At 44.9% G+C, this 19,039-nt stretch overlaps 1 protein-coding gene across 5 annotated transcripts in view; it reads left to right on the top strand.

Annotated features, from left to right (window-relative positions):
- LOC132383009 (sodium-dependent neutral amino acid transporter B(0)AT2-like) overlaps positions 1-12,495 on the top strand; it is a 39,479-nt gene extending 26,984 nt beyond the window's left edge. For all 5 annotated transcript variants that reach the window (XM_059953685.1, XM_059953682.1, XM_059953683.1 and 2 more), the window contains 6 exons: positions 429-670; positions 1,103-1,283; positions 2,476-2,677; positions 3,345-3,504; positions 3,976-4,138; positions 7,587-12,495. In XM_059953685.1, the coding sequence (XP_059809668.1) occupies positions 429-670; positions 1,103-1,283; positions 2,476-2,677; positions 3,345-3,504; positions 3,976-4,138; positions 7,587-7,949 (1,311 nt within the window). In that variant the 3' untranslated portion in view covers positions 7,950-12,495. The remainder of the gene's footprint in view (positions 1-428; positions 671-1,102; positions 1,284-2,475; positions 2,678-3,344; positions 3,505-3,975; positions 4,139-7,586) is intronic.
- Positions 12,496-19,039: the final 6,544 nt, after the last annotated feature.

Below are 19,039 nucleotides of genomic sequence, written 5' to 3'. Positions count from 1 at the left end.
TTGTGCACAAGGAGAACAGCATGGCCCCTGTCAGCACACTGTTCTGAAGTTTGAACAAAGAAATGCTGTTTTTATACAGAATTGACTAGTTGAATACAGCTCAAAGCTCAAAATAAATGTATTATCAGAGTACCCACTGTATATGTCGCCATATTCTAGCCAGAGATTCTTGCAGTAGAACGAAAATACAATAGATTCAAAAAACACACACAAAGATTGACTTTGTCTTAGCCCTTACCTTGCCACAACTTCCACGTATGAACCCAAGGAGCCTGTAGCTCTCTGATAAATTTAAATGATAATTTAATAAATTTAATTTAAACATTAAAGATTAGCCGATTCTGTGTTTCAGTCTTCACTTCCAGAGTTGCTGGACATTTCTAAATCAGATCAGTCTCCTAACTTTAGATTATTTGCAAATTTTGCAGATTGAAATTTTGGTGGACACCCAAGTGTGGCGTCAGGCTGCAACGCAAGTCTTCTTCGCCCTGGGCTTGGGCTTTGGCAGTGTCATTGCTTATTCCAGCTACAATTCCCACACCAATAATTGCCATTTTGATGCCTATCTCGTCTCCTTCATCAACTTCTTCACATCCATCTTTGCCACGCTGGTTGTCTTCGCTGTGCTGGGCTTCCGAGCAAACGTCCTCACTCAGAAATGCGTACAAAGGTACAAGGCATGAGAATTGGCTTATAAAATGGCAACACCCCCCCCCCCCCCACAAAATGCTGGAGGAACTCAGCAGACCAGGCAGCACCTCTGGAAAAGAGTAAATCAGTTGAAATTTCAGGCCGAAGATGTGGACTGGTTACTCTTTTCTGTAGATGCTGCCTGGCCTGCTGAGTTTCTCTTGAGACGTTTGGGCTAAGTAGGTTATATATGGTTTAAAAATGAATTGTGTGTGGGGGTGTTAATGGGATTAGAAGTGTAATTCCTTTTTGAGTGTGGGTAATGAACCATTTCCGGGAGAGGCAAACACTAGTTAGGACCACAGACTCAATTCCTCCCCCCTTGACTTGAACCTGTGTCAGGCTGGCTGATGTGATTCACGAGCTGGCTTCATGGTGGAGTTGTTCATCAGTTGATTGTGCTGTGTTTCAGGAACACCCTTCTGGTGACAGACCTGATTAACAGTGGCCTTTTAAACAGAAGTTTGATCCCCGAGTCTTTAAACTTCTCAATGGCGTCGCACGAGCAATACAGCAAGTGGTTTGACTCTCTGAGACCGGAGCTGGTCCGTTATGGTGTGGAGCAGTGTGACCTCAGACATGAAATGCAGAAGGTAAGTCAGCCAACTTGGTTAAGATTAGAAAGTAGGAACTAGTCTGGAAGGTGTGTCACCAATGGACAGAAATAAGAAGAATTTAGTTGTAATAGACTACTGTTTTAGGTGCCTAGACTCAAAAGCAGTCCGGTTGATCAACATTTCATCCATTAATCCACCCCATCCACATACATACACATCAGGTACTTCTCCCCATAGCCCCTCAGCACCCTTCAGCCCCCATTTACTGTCACTTTAGGATTCCACTCCACACCTCATGCCCACACTGACACAGTCGTTGACCTGTTGTGCTTTCAGAAGCCCTGCTGCGACCTACGGTACTGTGCACAAGTCTTTGACGCGTTTATATAGCGAGGGTACCTAAGACATGTGCACAGTACTGTATCTGTCAACATGGAGCGGGGAGCGAGTTTGTAAGTCTGGCGGGAGCAAAGGATGGTGGGAATGGCGAGGGTGGAGTGCCGCGGGAGGGTTGTGTGGGGGGGTGGCAGAGGAGAAGTGCCACGGCTAGGGTGAGTGGTGGCAAGGCTACAGACCTGAGGCAGCAGGCAAGACCATTTGATTCCAAACAACTGGTTTATTGATCATTACAGAATGTCTCTCTGGTGCTTCCTGCTCCCTCCCCTCTCCTTTTCCCCAACCATGATTCCCTTCTCGCTGCCCCCTTCCCACTCTCAGTTCAGAATCAGGTTTATCATCACTCACAAATGTTATGAAATTTATAATCTTATTTTTTGCAGCAGCATTAAAGTGCAATACATAAAATTACTACAGTACTGTGCACAAGTTTTAGACACTCTAGCTATATATATTTGCACAGCTCTGTAGAAGAGATCCTCTTGCTGAAAGTAACTATGTCACTTTATCATTTCCTATTGGAGTCACCTTGTATAGAGATGTTCCTGCACTTAGTGTCACTTTATATGTGTACAATCAAATGCTATATAAACTAATCTTATGTATGTGCAGCTACACTCAGTTAATTGCACATTGTGTTTTATAAGATTGATTTTACATTTATTGTGGGGTTTTTTGTATTTAGTGTTCTTTCGGTTTATTGTATTTTTTATTTGCATCTGGAGTAACCATCACTTTGTTCATGGTACATGAGGGTAAAGGGGAACAATCTTGAATCTTGACTTTTGCCTCTTCTACTGTGACTGAAGAATTGCTTCTCTCTGTTCACCAGGGCGCTGAGGGTACAGGACTTGCCTTCATTGCTTTCACTGAAGCCATCACACATTTTCCTGCATCGCCATTTTGGTCTCTCCTGTTCTTCCTGATGCTGCTGAACTTGGGGCTGAGCACAATGTTTGGAAACATGCAGGGAATTCTCACCCCACTCCTTGACAACTTCCCTTTGCTGTCCCGGAGGAAGTCACTCTTCACAGGTACGGTCTAGTGCAGTCAAAGCTGGCCAGCACCCGTGACTGGATACTTGCATCCTGATCCAAGCCCATCGTAACATCTATAGGCACACTGACACTGCCTGGCCTCTTTCCATCTGCACCCTCTACAAATGGAAACTAATTTAACATCTACCACCACCAACAGAGGTTTTCTTCTGTTCTGCTTTTGCACTTGGCTGTAAGGTAGGAGGAGGCGATCAGGTGCCCCAAATCCACCGCGTTCTGTAGTTCTTCAGATAGTTCATTCTGCTGTCCCCTTGATCCCTGGCTTCTTTCCAGAATCACTCCCCCTCCCCTCACCTTGCCTCTTCCCGGGATCCTGTCACCACCCACAGACACCCTCCCCACCCCCCCCCCCCCCCACCACCACTGCCAGCATCTCACCTATTCCCCAGGTCTGACAGCACCCATTTCACCTCTTCCCGGGACACACACTCCTGCTTCACCACTTCCCAGGATCCAGTCAACCCCCAACACCCCTTATCTCTCCTCTTTCTTGGGTCTAGTGACCCCCCACCGCCCTGTCTCACCTCTACCCTGGGACTTGCCCTTCCACCTCACCTCTTCCCAAGCATCAGTACAAACCTCCTGTCCCACCTCCTCCCGGTAACCCTCACTGCCTCAATCCTTGATTTTCTTTTTATTCCAGTGTTCTGTTGTATCCTGGGGTTTATCACTGGACTAATCTTTACACAGCGGTCGGGAAATTACTTTGTCACCATGTTTGATGACTACTCTGCAACGCTGCCTCTGATTATTGTCGTATTCTTTGAGCTGATGGCAGTTGCTTGGATCTATGGAGCTGACAAGTAAGCTGTGGTTTCTAGCTCTCTGTTCTTATCCCAACATCCCTCTCTCTGCCCATACCCATGTTTTCTGTTAACGGTAAACTCCATGAATCCAGCATTCGTGGAAGTTTTTATAGACTGTTGGATGTTATTTCAATGAAACTCCACCCTTCTCTCCCCCTTTCCTCCCCCTCTGCTCCTTCCCCCTCTACCCCCTTCCCTCCCTATCTGCCCCTCCCCTCCTCCCCCCGCCTTCCCCTGGTGGTGCAAGTTGAGTCCTGAGGTTCTTGTACCTTCTACCTAATGGCAGCAACACGAAAAGACACAGCCTGGGTGGTGGGGATCTCTGATGATGGATGCTGCTTTCCTATGGCAACGTTTGATGTAGATGTGCTCAATGGTTGGGAAGGCTTTACCTGTGATTTACTGGGCCAGATACACCACTTGTGAGGAAATATGGATCAACTGTAACTGGAGTTACTGTCATTGTAGGTTTATTGATGATATCCGGAAAATGATTGGTGACCGACCATTCTTTCTGTACAAGTACTTGTGGAAATTTATCTGCCCCGTTGTCATGCTGGCTCTGCTCCTTGCCAGTCTGATCCAATTGTGTGTCAAGCACCCAACGTACCGAGCGTGGAATGAAACCAAGGTAAGGACACTCAGTTATTACTTCATTAGGTCAGCAGGACTCCTGATGAAGGGTCTTGGCCCAAACCTCCTCCTGTTCATTTCCCTCCATAGGGTGCTGCCTGACTTGCCATTTTGTATGTGTGTGTGTTGCTCAAGATTTCCAGCATCCGCAGGATCTCTTGTGAATCCACTGGAGGAACTTAGCGGGTCAAGCAGCATCTGTTGGGTGGAGGTACGGGGAGAAATGATCAATGTTTCAGGCTGAACGTCAGTGGTCGGCTTGGACTCAGTGAGGCCAACGGCTATTTCTATGCTGTATTTTTCTCTATATCAGGGGTTCCCAACTTTGGGAACTCCTGCTGTATACCCTTCTATAAGATGCACAAACTTCACTCCCCGCCACCAAACAAACCCCCCCCCCCCCAGCACAAAGTGGCAATGAAAGGGTTAAAGATTGTCATGGTGCAAGTCCATAGCTCCCTGGAAGTGGCAACGCAAGTAGATAGGGGAGTAAAGAAGGCGTATGGCAAACTTTACTTCATCATTTGAAATACTAAGTTATAAGAGACAGTCATGTAGCAGCTGTATGAAAGTCTAAATTGGGCAACATTTGTTGTATTGTGTGCTGTTCTGGTTAGTTTATTACAGGAAGGATGTGGAGGCTTTGGAAATAGTGTAGAAGAGGTTATAAGAAGTTTTTGCAGGCTGAGGGTAGACCTGATAGAAGAACGATATAGAATTATGAGAGGTGTAGATGGGCATATTTTCCTTGAGGGTGTTAAAGTCAAAAACTAGAGGGCATTAAGGTAGGAGGAGGAAAGTTGAAGAAGGTTTACGTGGTAAGTTTTTTTCCCCGCACAGAGTGGTAGACACCTGAAACGCACAAACATGAGATGCTAGAAATCCAGAGTAACATAAAACGTTCAGTAAGCTCAGCTGGTCAGGCAGCATCTATGGAGGGGAATTAACTGTTGATGTTTCAGGTCGTGAAAGACTAGAAAGGAAGGGGGAAGAAGGTGTGGGGAGGGGGTGGAGGGGAAGGAGTTCAAGCTGGCTGTGGATAGGTGAAGCCAAGTGAGTGGTTGGGGGAGGAATGTGCTGCCAGGGGAAGTGGTGGAAGCAGACACGTTAGAGATGATTAAAAGGCATTGGCAGGGCATAGAGGGATGTAGGCTATGCACAGGTAGATGTGCAGTTTAAATTGGCATGGTTGGCAGACAGGCACCATGGGTCTACTCCTGTTTTATACGGCACAATGTTCTAAAAATATCCCTATATTATTGAAGAAAATCCGTGATTGTGGCCTTGAGGAGCCGTGAAAGTGGCTCGTCCCACAGAGATGTAGGTGAACACCCTCTACGCCTTATTGCAGCGTGATACAGGGGACCTCAGCATGTCTGACCATGACACTAGTCAGGGGGATCTTTGCCCTCTGCACTCTAGTTGTGGGCATTAGAAATATCCCAGTCACGAGAAAATCTACAGGTTCTGGAAATCCAAGCAACACACACAAAACTCAGGAACTCAGCTGGTCAGGCAGCATCTATGGAAATGAACAAACAATCGACATCTCGGGGCAAGACCCTTCTTCAGGACTGAAACATCCCAGTGCTGGTTGGGGCTGCATTCAGCCCAGCTTCAGATATAAATTTGACCTTTCAACAACTTGATAGTTATTAATCTGTGGCGTAACGATCACAAGCCTGCAATGTTAACAGTTTCTATCTCCGCAGGTGGTGCCTGATCTGCTGAGCATTATTGCTTCATTTCTAATTCTGAATATCTGTAATTTTTTTTAGAACATAGAACAGGACAGCAAGACGGTGTGCCAACTTTTTAATGTACTCCCAGTTTAATCTAACCCTTCCCTCCCACATAGTTTCCATTTTGCTTTCATCTATGTGCCTATCAAATGTCCCTAATGCATCTGCCTCTGCCACCACCTGCCAACAGTGTGTTCCATTCACTTACCAACGCTGTGTAAAATAGAAACACCACCTCTGACATCCCCTCTGTACTTTCCTCCAATCCCCTTAAAATTATGCCCTGAGGAACAAAAGTACTGGCAGTCCACTCTAGTTATGCCTCTTGTCATTTTATACACCTCTATCAGGTCACCTGTCATCCTCTTCTGCTTCAGGGAAAAATTCCTAGCTCGTTCAACCTTACTGCAGCATCCTGGTAAACCTCCTTCGCACCCTCTCTAATGCTTCAGCATCCTTTCTGTAATGATGACCAGAACTGAACACAATTAGAATCAGGTTTAATATCACCGGCATGTATTGTTGAATCTGTTGTTATGCCACAGCAGTACATTGCAATACATAATAAAAACTCTGAATTACAGTAAGTATATATGTATTACAGAGAAGCACAGCACCAAAACATGCCCTTCGGTCCATCTAGTCCATGCCAAAAAACCATTTGAACTGCCTAGTCCCATTGACTGGCAGCGGAACCATAGCTTCCATACCCCTACCATCCAGGTACCTATCCAAACATCTCTTAAACGTTAAAATCTTGTGCTGGCAGCTCATTCCACACTCTCATGACCCTCTGACTGAAGAAGTTTCCCCTTAAGCTTCTCGCCTTTCCCCCTTAACTCACAACCTCTGGTTGTAGTCCCACCCAAAATCAGTGGAAAAAACCCACTTGCATTTACCCTCATGATTTTGGTGTGCTATTAAAAAGTTAAATAAGTCATGCAAAAAAAAAGAGTATTGTAATAATACAACACGAGTGAATCTGCAGATGCTGGAAATAAATAAAAACACGAAATGCTGGCAGAACTCAGCAGGCCAGACAGCATCTATGGGAGGAGGTAATAACGACGTTTTGGGCCGAAACCCTTCATCAGGAGACATAATGTTCATTATGGGAGCATTGAAATAATGTTAATGGGTTCAGTCTCCATTCAAAATCTGATGGCCGAGGGGGGAAAAGCTGTTCCTGAATCATTGAGTCTGTGCATTCAGGCTCCTGTACCTCCTCGCTGTTGGTAGCAATGATGTCCTGGGTGATGGGGATCCTTAATAACAGACACTGCCTTTTAGAGGCTTTGCCCCTTGAAGATGTCCTGCTTAGTCCTCAGTATTCCAAGAGTGGACTAACCAGAGTTTTTTAGAGCTGTAACATTTCCTTGCTGCTCTTGAACCCAATCCTCCATCTAATGAAGACCAACCCACCATGTGCCTTCCTAACCACCCTATCAACTTTGAGGCATCTGTGGATGTGGACCCCAAGGTCCCTTTATCCTCCACACCTGCTAATAATACTGCCATTGACCTTGTACTGTGCCTTCAAGTTCAACCTTCCAGCAGTGTATCACTTGACTCTCTTCTGGTTTAAGCACCACCCGCCACTTTCCAGCCCAGCTCGGCGTCCTTATCAGTCAAATATTGTAACTTTTGACAGCCTTCAGCACAGTAAACAGTACCACCAACCTTCTTATCCTTCTGTGTTCTCAGGCAGAGGAAGTATTGGTGGAGTACCCGGACTGGGCATTAGCTATGATGATCATCCTGATTATTGTTGCCTCCCTGCCCATCCCTCTCCTGTACCTCTGGCAAATGCTTCTGGACAGACAGACCAGTCATTCAGACTACTCCGAGTGCGCCTACATCGAGGCTGATGCAGGCGACGAGGCTTCCTTTCCCCTGAACGAGGACGACGACGAAGCCTTGGGGCCAAACGGCTACCTGAAAGTCAACACTGAGGAGGGAGGTATGGAGCGGTCTGAGCTGCTGTTGGGCGAGGAAGGAGAAGAGGATGTGTTCGAAATGGACAACATGTCGCAGGAGAAAAATCCTGAAGTGGATTTGAAGCTGTAGCTCCCGTGGAGCTTGTTCTTTTTTGGACACTTCAAGCCTTTCTACAAAATACATGGTGCAAAAAAAATGTTAACACTGCCATCCGATGATCTAGGTGGGGCATTTCTTTGTCAATCTGATTGGGTTTGGGGGCGATTGTCCTCTAGCAGGACATTCTGGCTCTCTGCTCATTGCAAACAGCCAGCCTAAACAGACACGGTTCCCATATGGTAGGTACAGCCTATACTGAAGTTACACCTTAGCAACATCCTAAAGGAACTAATTTATATTTTGGATGAGAAAAAGAACCTATTATGTAGAAAAAAAAGCATGGAGCAAGAAAGAGTGAGTTTCCAAAAGGAACTAAAACTTTGAGAACAATATTGACCATTGGCTTTGGAGCTGGGGTGTGGGGTAGGGTGGAGTATGAGGAGGAGGAGTGGGGGGTGCGGGTGGGAATTTGTGAGCCAATGTAATGCGTGAGAATGGATCTCATTTTGTTGTGACACTCTAATTTAACGTTTATTCAGCATTGTTTTTTAAAATACAACATTGGGGATGAGCTATTGTGGAGTCTCCCACAGAAGAGAAACGGGAGGCAAGAAATGATTGGGAAGCTTTTGGAATCTTGCAATGTATGTACCTCTGGGTTTGAACAATGCAGTCAATGCAAAGTATAAATCTGTATTCTGGCCAGTTTATGAGTGGGTATAAAACTATTCTCTGCACTTGTACATTTCTAAATCCGTGCAGTGCAGTCAAATGACTGAATGTCCTCATATACACTGGTGTACGGTCTTAAATCTCCAAACACTTCATTCAATGAAGGATTCAGGATCAGTTCCACGTTAGTCTGGTTCTTTACTTCGTGCATTTGGCCTGTGGTTCTAAATCTCGATTCTATGCAAACTGCATGTTACTCTATATCTGTACTACACAGTTGAGGTCTAGTTCTAGATTTCTACAGCTCATAGAATTATAGAGCACAGAAACGGGCCATTTGGCCCACCTCATCCATACTAACCAAGTCAATCCCACTTGCCTGCATTTGGGCCATATCCCTCTCAACCTTTCCTATCCACATACTGTCTTTTAAACATTATTATTGCATATCCATTTTAACCACTTCCTGTGGCAACTCGTTCAAGATATCCACCATGCAAATGATCTCAGTGTTTTGGATCTCCACTGCAGTGTTTCTACAGCTTAGTACTTACTGTGCATTTCACAATGCAGCAGAAGGCTATTCAGTTTATCGTGTCTGTGCTGGCCAAAAAATAGCTACCCAGACCCCAACTGTACCTTCTGGTGCTTGGTCCATACCCAGTTCTAGTACATTTCAAAAATGCCGCAAGTGTTTCTGTCTCTACCACACTTTCCAGCGGTGAGTGCTAGATCCTTTCCACCCTCTGGACTGTAAAACATACAATACCTTGGCTTCCAGCTCATCTGTCTAGCAAGGACTTTAAATATATGCTTTTTTTTGACCCCTCGGACAAGGGAAAAGGGTCCTTGCCAATTACTCTTATAGGCATCTCGTAATTTTACATATCTCTTCCTAGCTTCCATTGTTTTCAAGGAAGCAATCCCATCATATCCAGCCTCATGGCTAAAACTTTTCCAGCTTTGAGCAACTTGGTCGCAAATTTCCATTGCATCAATTCCAGTCGATCACATCTTTCCTGTCCCGGTCAGTGTTCTAGGGTAGCCACCCTGCTCTTATATATCAAAGGAAAGCATTCTGGGTGCTTTTTTCAGCACCTCCTCTATTTTATGGATCAGAGGGTAAATCCTGCGGGGGTCCTTGTGCCTCTCCACACTGTCTTGTTTCACCTCACCACCCCCCCCCCCCCCCCATATGCATCACCTTGCACTTCTCTAATTTAATTCATCCGACACATTTTTGCCTAACTCACCAGGCCTTCAATGTCCTCTTGCAATCTAAAGCCTTCCTATAGTCCGGCAGCCTATTTTTGAATCATCCATAAACATCTTTATCTCTGTATTGAAATGTATATGATTTTGTATTATAAATACAAAGGGCCAAGTAGTTACCCCAGTAGAACAACTTCCCAATCACAGAAATACCTGTCAATAAGTGCCCTCTCTGTTCTGCATCTGATTCAATTTGCCACTCCACCTTCAATCCCATGGGTTTTCACTGCAAGCCTTTGTCAAAAGATGTGCAAAAATATACACAGTGGCCACTTTATTAGGTTGCCTGTATACCTCATTAATGCAAACATCTAATTAGCCAATCACGTGACAGCAACTCAATTCATAAAAGCCTGAAGAACAGTTAAGAGGTTCAGTTGTTAATTACACCAAACATCAGAAAAGGGAAGAAATGTGATCTAAGTGACTTTGACTGTGGAATGATTGTTGGTGCCAGACGAGGTGGTTTAAGTATGTCAAAAACTGCTGATTTCCTGGGATTTTCATGCACAACACCCTTTAAGAGTTAACAGACTGGTACGAAAACAAAACAATGTTAAGTGAATGACACTTCTGTGGCTAAAAATGTCTTGTCAATGAGAGAGATCAGAGGAGAATGGCCAGACTGGTTCAAGCTGACAGGAAGGCAACACACTCAGAGCATATCTGAACACACAATGCACCGAACCTTGAAGTGACTGGACTACAGCAGAAGACTGCACCAGGCTTCACTCCTGTACCTAATAAAATGGGCTCTGATTGTATATAGACTACGTCAAACATCTTGTCCTCATCCACCATTGATTCGTGCTCAGAAAATACATTTCCATTAATAAATCCTTCCTGACCTGTGACTTGCTAAATTCTCCAAATTGATTCTAATAGACCTCTGACATATCACCTTTCTTTGGTATTACCTCTTTCTGATTCAAAATCAGGATCTTGAAACTGTGCTGTCCTTCTGGGATTCTTGATCTCTACATCATGCAGTCAATTTTTGGACTGTGCCTTCAATACACAATTCTAGGAGCTATCCTATCCAGTTGGTGTATGGTTGTAGGTCTCTGCAGTGATGTTGGATTGTACTTTTAAAGCTCCCTGCAGTATGGTCATTGTGTGGTGAAATCTGTAAAGTCTAGATCAGAGTAATATGCCAATGGCAATGGTGCTAGATCTTTTTACTGTAATGTTTGTGTACAAGTTACAATCTTCATTTGTCACGATTAGCACATTGTCCTTAAACTCCATCTCTGCGGTTTTAGTTGGTGTACTGTCGGTCATGGATCTCTGTACCCTACAATGCCCTGAGGAGTTGATACTGGTTTAGATTTCCACATGGTGCACAGTTGAGGTGATTCTGGTGCTTTCCGTACTCAAGACACCTCTGGATATTTATACTGTCTAGAACTCACATGGTTCTAGCACACATGGAACTGTACAATCTGTTCTTGATTCCAGATCTCCACACTTAGTTCATGCACATGTCTAGAACCCGACACAGTAGGCAGTGAAGAATCATTGTTATTACATGTCTCTACAGTGTTGTTTGAGATCTCCATACCACAAAGCCACAACTCTGCAGTGCAAGCACAATTCTAAGCTGACAGTGGCTTACAATAGCGTCAGTGGCATGTAACCAGGAGCAATGTCACAGCCATGAAACAAAGGGCTATTAGAGAGAGAAGCAGAGTGCTGACGGGTGCTAGTAAATGAGGCAACACTGAACTGCAAACTCTGATACTGATCTTTCTATAGGATGGGTCTTCCGCTCCATATAATGTGGCAACTTGAGATCCTCCAGTAATGTGGGACTATTGGGGCAGCGTTCTCCTCATCCACCACCCAGCCTTAATTGATAAAGACCCAACATTTGTGGTTTGGGTGGGTGAGGTTCCTGGTCTCATTGACACAAGAGATTCTGCAGCTGCTGGAAATCGCGAGCAACACACAAATTGCTGGAGGAACTCAGCAAGTCAGGCAGCGTCCATGGAGGGACATTTTTGGCTGAGGCCCTTCATTGTGACCAGAAAGGAAGGGTGCAGAAGACAGAATATGATGAGGGAGAGGGTGGAGGAGGCAAGTAAATGAAACCAGGTGAAGGGAAAGTGGGTTTCTCCAATGATACTGCCTGACCTGCCGGTTTCCTCCAGCATTTTGTGTGTGTTGTGCTTATTGACTTCATTTCTCCGAGAGATTGGAAAGCCCAAATCATTGATTTTAAAAATTGGCTGATTATAACATATCGAACAGCTGCAAGGACTGTACATTACTCATTCTGACCGATTCAAATTGTGGACGTATGCTTGTAGTTGTTAGCTTGCTTTTGTATGTGATGTGCATTTGTAGATGTTTGTACAGTATATATGCGTGTGTGGACACATGCTTGTTCATTTCCCCACATGGATACAATTCTGTCTTTGACGTTCAAAGAACAGACTCCTTTATCACCCAGTGTTAAAGGATTCAGGCTATTATATAGTTAATGTGAGAAGCTGTTAACTACTAAAAGTAATTATTAATAATGTGTTTTCTGTTACCTGACCCCTTTCATTTAAAAAAATCTTAGTATTTTTGAACAGTGCTTCATGAAAAATAAAATGTGTGCAAACAGACAAGTTGAGATATATTTTGTACATTTGATCCCCTACATTACAGTCATTTGCATTATGGAAATCAATTCTTACAGAAATCATGTCACTTTCTAAAAATTTGAGATACAAAGTAAAATCCACTCTCATGGAATTAATATGGGGTGAAAAAATAAATGGAAATTTTATCACCTCACTTTTCTAGATGTAGTAGTACTTGTAAGCACAGATGTGGCTATGTTAGGAAGTGCCTTGGATCATAGCACCGTAAGCACAGAAATAGGCCATTTGGCCCAACTGGTCCTTACTGAACATGACAGTGGACAATATAAACTCTCGTGTCAAACAGCATGCAGTGAATAACTGTCAGTTCTGTCATTTGAATAATCACGAGAACTTGCATGTTCACATAGTCTGGTATTGATGCTAGGATCTCTGCTTTGACCCTGATGTCTTTCTCCTTGATGCTCTCGTACTGGCAGCAGTGCAGTGTTTCCATGCTGCTCCCCTATCAACGCTGCACATTGCTCCTTTGATGCAAAGTTAGAAATGGCCCTCTAGGCTAAAGGGATCAGGGGGTATGGAGAGAAAGCAGGTACAGGGTTCTGAGTTGGATGATCAGCCATGATCATACTGAATGGCAGTGCAGGCTTGAAGGGCCGAATGGCCTACTCCTGCACCTATTTTCTATGTTTCTATGCGGTCATGTTTCCTTCCCTCCCTGCGGCCCAGAGACTTGCCCAGGAGAGAGGTGGGAGCATGTTAGGGCATAGCACAGGATACCATGCACGTTTGCTGTAGCAAGAATTGGAATTAATGCTTTCTCATCACTGCTCCTCTCATAGAATCATTTTCCCGTGTTCCCTTATTCCAATTTCTCCAGACCCTGACTCGGAAATGTCCTTCGAACAACAGTCCTTTAAAGCAAATTCAAAATAAACTTAATTGTGAAATGTACAGAACTTTCAAGAATGTTGTTAACAGCATCCTAGTTCTATTGAACTATTCAAGTCATGTCATTATCGTTTCCATTAGGTTAGAGACATAGAAAATAGGTGCAGGAGTAGGCCATTCGGCCCTTCGAGCCTGCACCGCCATTCAGTATGATCTTGGCTGATCATCCAACTCAGAACCCTGTACCCGCTTTCTCTCCATACCCCCGATCCCTTTAGCCACAAGGGCCATATCTAACTCCCTCTTAAATATAGCCAATGAACTGGCCTCAACTGTTTCCTGTGGCAGAGAATTCCACAGATTCACAACTCTCTGTGTGAAAGACGTTTTTCCTTATCTCGGTCCTAAAAGGCTTCCCCTTTATCCTTAAACTATGACCCCTCGTTCTGGACTTCTCCAACATCGGAAACAATCTTCCTGCATCTAGCCTGTCCAATCCCTTTAGAATTTCATACGTTTCAATAAGATCCCCCCTCAATCTTCTAAATTCCAGTGAGTATAAGCCTAGTCGATCCAGTCTTTCTTCATATGAAAGTCCTGCCATCCCAGGAATCAATCTGGTGAACCTTCTCTGTACTCCCTCTATGACAAGAATGTCTTCCCTCAGATAAGGGGACCAAAACTGCACACAATACTCCAGGTGTGGTCTCACCAAGGCCTTGTACAACTGCAGTAGAACCTCCCTGCTTTTGTACTCGAATCCTTTTGCTATGAATGCCAACATACCATTTACTTTTTTCACCGCCTGCTGCACCTGCATGCCCACCTTCAATGACTGGTGTACAATGACACCCAGGTCTCGTTGCACCTCTCCTTTTCCTAATCAGCCACCATTCAGATAATATTCTGTTTTCCTGTTCTTGCAACAAAAGTGGATAACCTCACATTTATCCACATTAAATTGCATCTGCCATTCCTTGCTAAAACACAGGTAGTGAACTCGGCGCGGTATTGTAGTGGTTAGCACAATGCCTTACACTGCAGGCAACCCGTGTTCAATTCCTGCCATTATCTGTATGGTGCCTGTGACGGCGTGGGTTTTCCCTGAGTGCTCCAGTTTCCTCCCACAGTTCAAAGACGTGCCAGGTAATTGGTCATTGAGAAGAGGGCCTGCCCTGGATGACGGGGGTCCCCTTAATAATGCACTCTGCCCTTTTGAGGTGTCACTCCTTGAAGATGGCCAGGATACTGCAGAGGCTAGTACCCATGATGGAACTGACTAAGTTCCTTCTGCAGCTTGCTTCAATCCCACCCGCATACCAGACAGTGATCCAGCCAGTTAGAAGGCTCTCCACGATACTTTTGTAGAAGTTTGCGAGTGTTTTAGGTGACATTGCAAAACTCAAACTCCTATTGAAATATAGTCTTGCCTTCTTTATAGTTGCACCAATATGCTCGAACCAGGTTAGGTCTATCATTATGTGTCATATTGTATGACGTAGGCAATTATGGTCTTTGCCCAGGATTGTTTTTGGCAATACGGAAGTGCATTGCCACTTTCTGGGCTGCCTTCTAGCCATTATCAATACTCTTCAGAGATTGCATGGTGTCAGCGATCGTATAACCAGGACTTGTGATATGCACCAGCTGCTCATATGACCATTCATCACCTGCTCCCATAGCTTCACGCTTGGTGGTGATGGAAGGGGGGGGGGGGGTTGCTAAGCAGGTGCTAATATTCACCCAAAGGGTGACTAGCAGGCAGAAGGAGCACCTTACACTTCCTTTGGTAGAGACTTAGCTCCACCACACCAAGTGGTCAAAGAGTTGCTAAACTAGTGATTAGGGTTGTGGCGATTGGTGCTAGAAATGAGTGAAGATGCCAAAAGTTGAGGAGAGTTGGGCCAAAGAACAACCAGAACATAAGGAGAAACCCCTTCAAATATTCCAACAGGGGTGCAACCTCTCTCATTCAATACTTGCATGGAATGTGGACTTGTAAATGGAAGGGGCCTGAGAGTCCAACTTCAAAGCCTGTTGCACAATGCTGCACCGGACTTCCACTGGAGAGTGCAAGGTCTCCCCTCTGCCAGAAAGCAGAACAGGTTGCCAAGGCTTGTCCGTACAGCAAATGCAGGAGAGGGGCCAGAGTGTGAGTTGTAACAGCCCATGTAGGAAACGGTTCCCTCGCGCTGTAGGAGGGCAGGGAGGGTTTGCCTGAGAGATGGTCCATGTTGGGTAGGACCTGCTCCTGAAGAGGGTTGCAGGGCCTGGATCCAGTGAGCAAAGCTGACAGAGCAAGAGATCGCCTCAGCTGGAATCGCCCCTCTTCACATTCACACTTCTGGACCTCTCCAGCGGCAGCACACCCTTCCTCTCTCTCTCTCTCTCTCCGTATGTCTGCTCCACAGCCAGATCCTCAACAGCCTGACCCAGGCAGGACATCCACTCAAGCACCTTCCCCTCAAAGCCCTCGATACTGGATTCCTACAGCTCAGGCATCTCCGTTTTATACTCCTGGTCGAAGAGGCAGGTGTGAATCCTGTCCATGTTTCACCACAGACAATAGGAGGGAAAGCCTCCTCCTGAATCGACTGAGTACTCCTAGAATCCTCCAATAGCTGGTTGCTAACGTGCCATTACAAGGACCCTCTCCGCTCCCGTGGTAGGTGACAGGATGAGATCCAACTTTGAATGAACTTTGATCTACTTCAGGCGGTTCGGGAATCTGCAGAGGCGTACAGGCGATCAATGTGAGAGACTCCTCCTCCAGGTGAAGGTATCTATGTGTGTGACGATCTCTCTCCCTCAATGCCGTTAGAGGCTGGTTCTAGAGTTCTGGGTCCTGGGCAAGGCTTAATTGATGTGGTCTGTGGATTGGATTTTTTAATTCACCTTATTTCACCTGATGTCCAGTCACACCCTTTTTTTTTGCTGTTTTGGATGATTTTGAATCAGAGTGGCCTGCAGATAGATAACCAACACAGAGCTGAGTGAAATATACCTCCACTCTTTCAATTTTGTTTTTTTATAATCTGTGTTTTTCCTCTTTTTTTGTTGCCATTTGCACGATTTGTTGTCTTTGTTTTTTGCGTGGGGGGTGGGGGGGGGGTTGGTATTTTTCTTTGAACTGGTTCCATGGTCAGTTCACGGTTGTGTACTGCATACATATTTTGATAATAAATGTATTTTTAACCTTTGGAGCCAAGATGGAGAGTTTGCCAGCCAGTTCTTTCTACTTCTCCACCAACCCCTTGGCTGAGTGGGAGACTGGAGCGAACTTTCTGTAAAAGTACATTGGACGCCCCCTCCCCAAGGAAGGTGCACGAGCTGCAATCAACAAAACTCGGAAAGGAGGACACTTTGCCAAGTAAATTTACTATCAAAGACCACATACGTCACCACAGACTATCTTGAGATTCATTTCCGTGCAGGCATATTTACAGGGAAAAAAACTACAGAATTTTATGATTTAAAAGATCTATACATACACCTACACAGACTAACAATCAACCAATATGCAAAAGACAAACTATGCAATTCAGATTTATTTATCGCGTGCATATCAAATCGTATGGTGAAATGCGTCATTTGCATTAACACCCTGCACACCCGGGGATGTACTGGGGGGACCACCTGCAGGTGTAGCCACCCGTCCGGGCACCACGGTAGTGTAAAGGCGCCGTGCAGAACTAGATTGGCAGGTTCAGTGATTGTAATGGCAGGCGCTAAGAGCGGGCATGTATGACAACGGTTTATTCACAAGCAAACAACGAAACACTTTATTCACACGCAGGTCCAGTAAGCACTCATCCAAGTCGCCCAAGTTAAAGAAACTACAGCACTGGACACTCCATGCGATTGCAAGATCTGTCCAAGTTACACGACAATATTAAACAAGCGCCCAAACCACAAGCCCCTCCCTCTGTTAACTGTAAAACACCTTCCAGGTGATTTCTCCAGTCCTGCCCGCCATGGGGGGGGGGGGGGGGGCGGGGTTGGTGTGGCTCAGACTGTGGCTGTTATCTTGAACAGCCCTCTCATATGCTAAAGATGATTCCCAATATGTCGTGTTGGATATGCGGGACGGTGCAGTCAGAACACACACCAGGAAGCCTATATTTATTACGTCAATTCGTAATTCAAGTCAGAAATACTGATGCCAAGATTAAGGAAGGACTTTTTTGTTGGTCCACAAATCAAACGGGTCATCAATGACAGGCCATTCGAAGAACTTCTAGTGGGACCGGAGAAAATCACATGGAAGGCACCGGAGGATGTTGTTAAAAAAAATCCTTGGCAACTACAGAGCACCAAACTATGTGCAGCTGGTTGACAACATGCTTCAAGATACAAAATCTTCTGCATTCCCATTTAGACTTCATCCCTACGAATGTCGGCGGTGTCAGTGACCAGCATGGGGAAAGGTTTCACCAGGACATTGTGGTCATGGAGAAACGGTTTCAGGGGAACTGGAATCCATCAATACTGGGTGATTACTGCGAGACCTTTAAGCGAGAAGCCTCAGGCACTCAGTACAAACGAAAATCAACGAAAAACTTTTAGTTTGCCAGCACCATTATGTAATTAAACACATTCCATTCAATAAAAGTTGATTTATTTCTCGAAATTCTTACGAGATACAAGTAGTCAGAAATTATATTTGTGTTCACCTTCAAGCAGTCGATCATAAACAGAAACAATTTCTGAGGAAGCAACACTTTCGAAAGAAATTTTTGTCCGGTGTTATAGAAAGCAATCTGTCTGGATTCATCGTGGTTTGGCGGGGCAACAGCTCTGCACATAACCACAAGAAACTTCAGAGACGCACACAAAATGCTGGAGGAACTCAGAAGGCCCGTGGATCAAAAGTACAGTCGACATTTCGGGCCGAACCCCTTTCCGTAGACGCTGCCTGGCCTGCTGAGCTCCTCCAGCATTTTGTGTGTGCTGCTCGGATTTCAAAGATTCAAAGATTCAAAAACTTTACTGTCATTCTAATCGTACATTCATCTCTGCAGGGCAGAATGAGACAGCGTTTCCCAAGAGCAGTGCAATCATAACATAACAAACGCAACACTAAATAATAAACATAACAATAAATAGTAAAACACAACAGCCACATGTCAGTTAAAATCAAGTTGTAAGTGTCCAGTGCAAGTTAAAAGTGTCCAAAGCAGAGTCAGATAGAGCAGCTATTTAGCAGTCTGACTGCCTGTGGGAGGAAGCTGTTTAGTAGCCTTGTGGTTTTAGTTTTGATGCTCCTGTAACATTTGCCTGATGGCAGAAGAACAAACAGTTTATGGAGAGGGTGTGAGGGGTCTTTAATGATGTACCGTGTCTTCTGGAGGCATCGACTCTGAAAGAGGTCTTGGACAGAAGGTAGGGAGACCCCAATAACCTTCTCCGCTCCCCTAACCACCCTCTGCAGGGTTTTTTTGTCGGCAGCACTGCAGCTGGAGTACCAGGTTTCCAAGATCTGCAGACTTTCTCTTGTTTTAGAAACTTCAGAGAGTTGTGAACACATTTCAACACACCACGGAATCCAGTCTGCCGTCTCTGGAATCTATCTATACTTGTCTCAGCCTCGGTAAAGCATGGTAAAAGAAATATATGCAAAAGAGTAAACTCAGTAAGAAACGTTTTTCATTCTTTGTGTAATGTGGTAAATACATTCAATAGTTCTATCTTATT

This window comes from Hypanus sabinus, chromosome 29, assembly GCF_030144855.1.
Source record: "Hypanus sabinus isolate sHypSab1 chromosome 29, sHypSab1.hap1, whole genome shotgun sequence".
NCBI lineage: Eukaryota > Metazoa > Chordata > Chondrichthyes > Myliobatiformes > Dasyatidae > Hypanus > Hypanus sabinus.
This window is presented reverse-complemented; position numbering and strand designations above follow the sequence as displayed.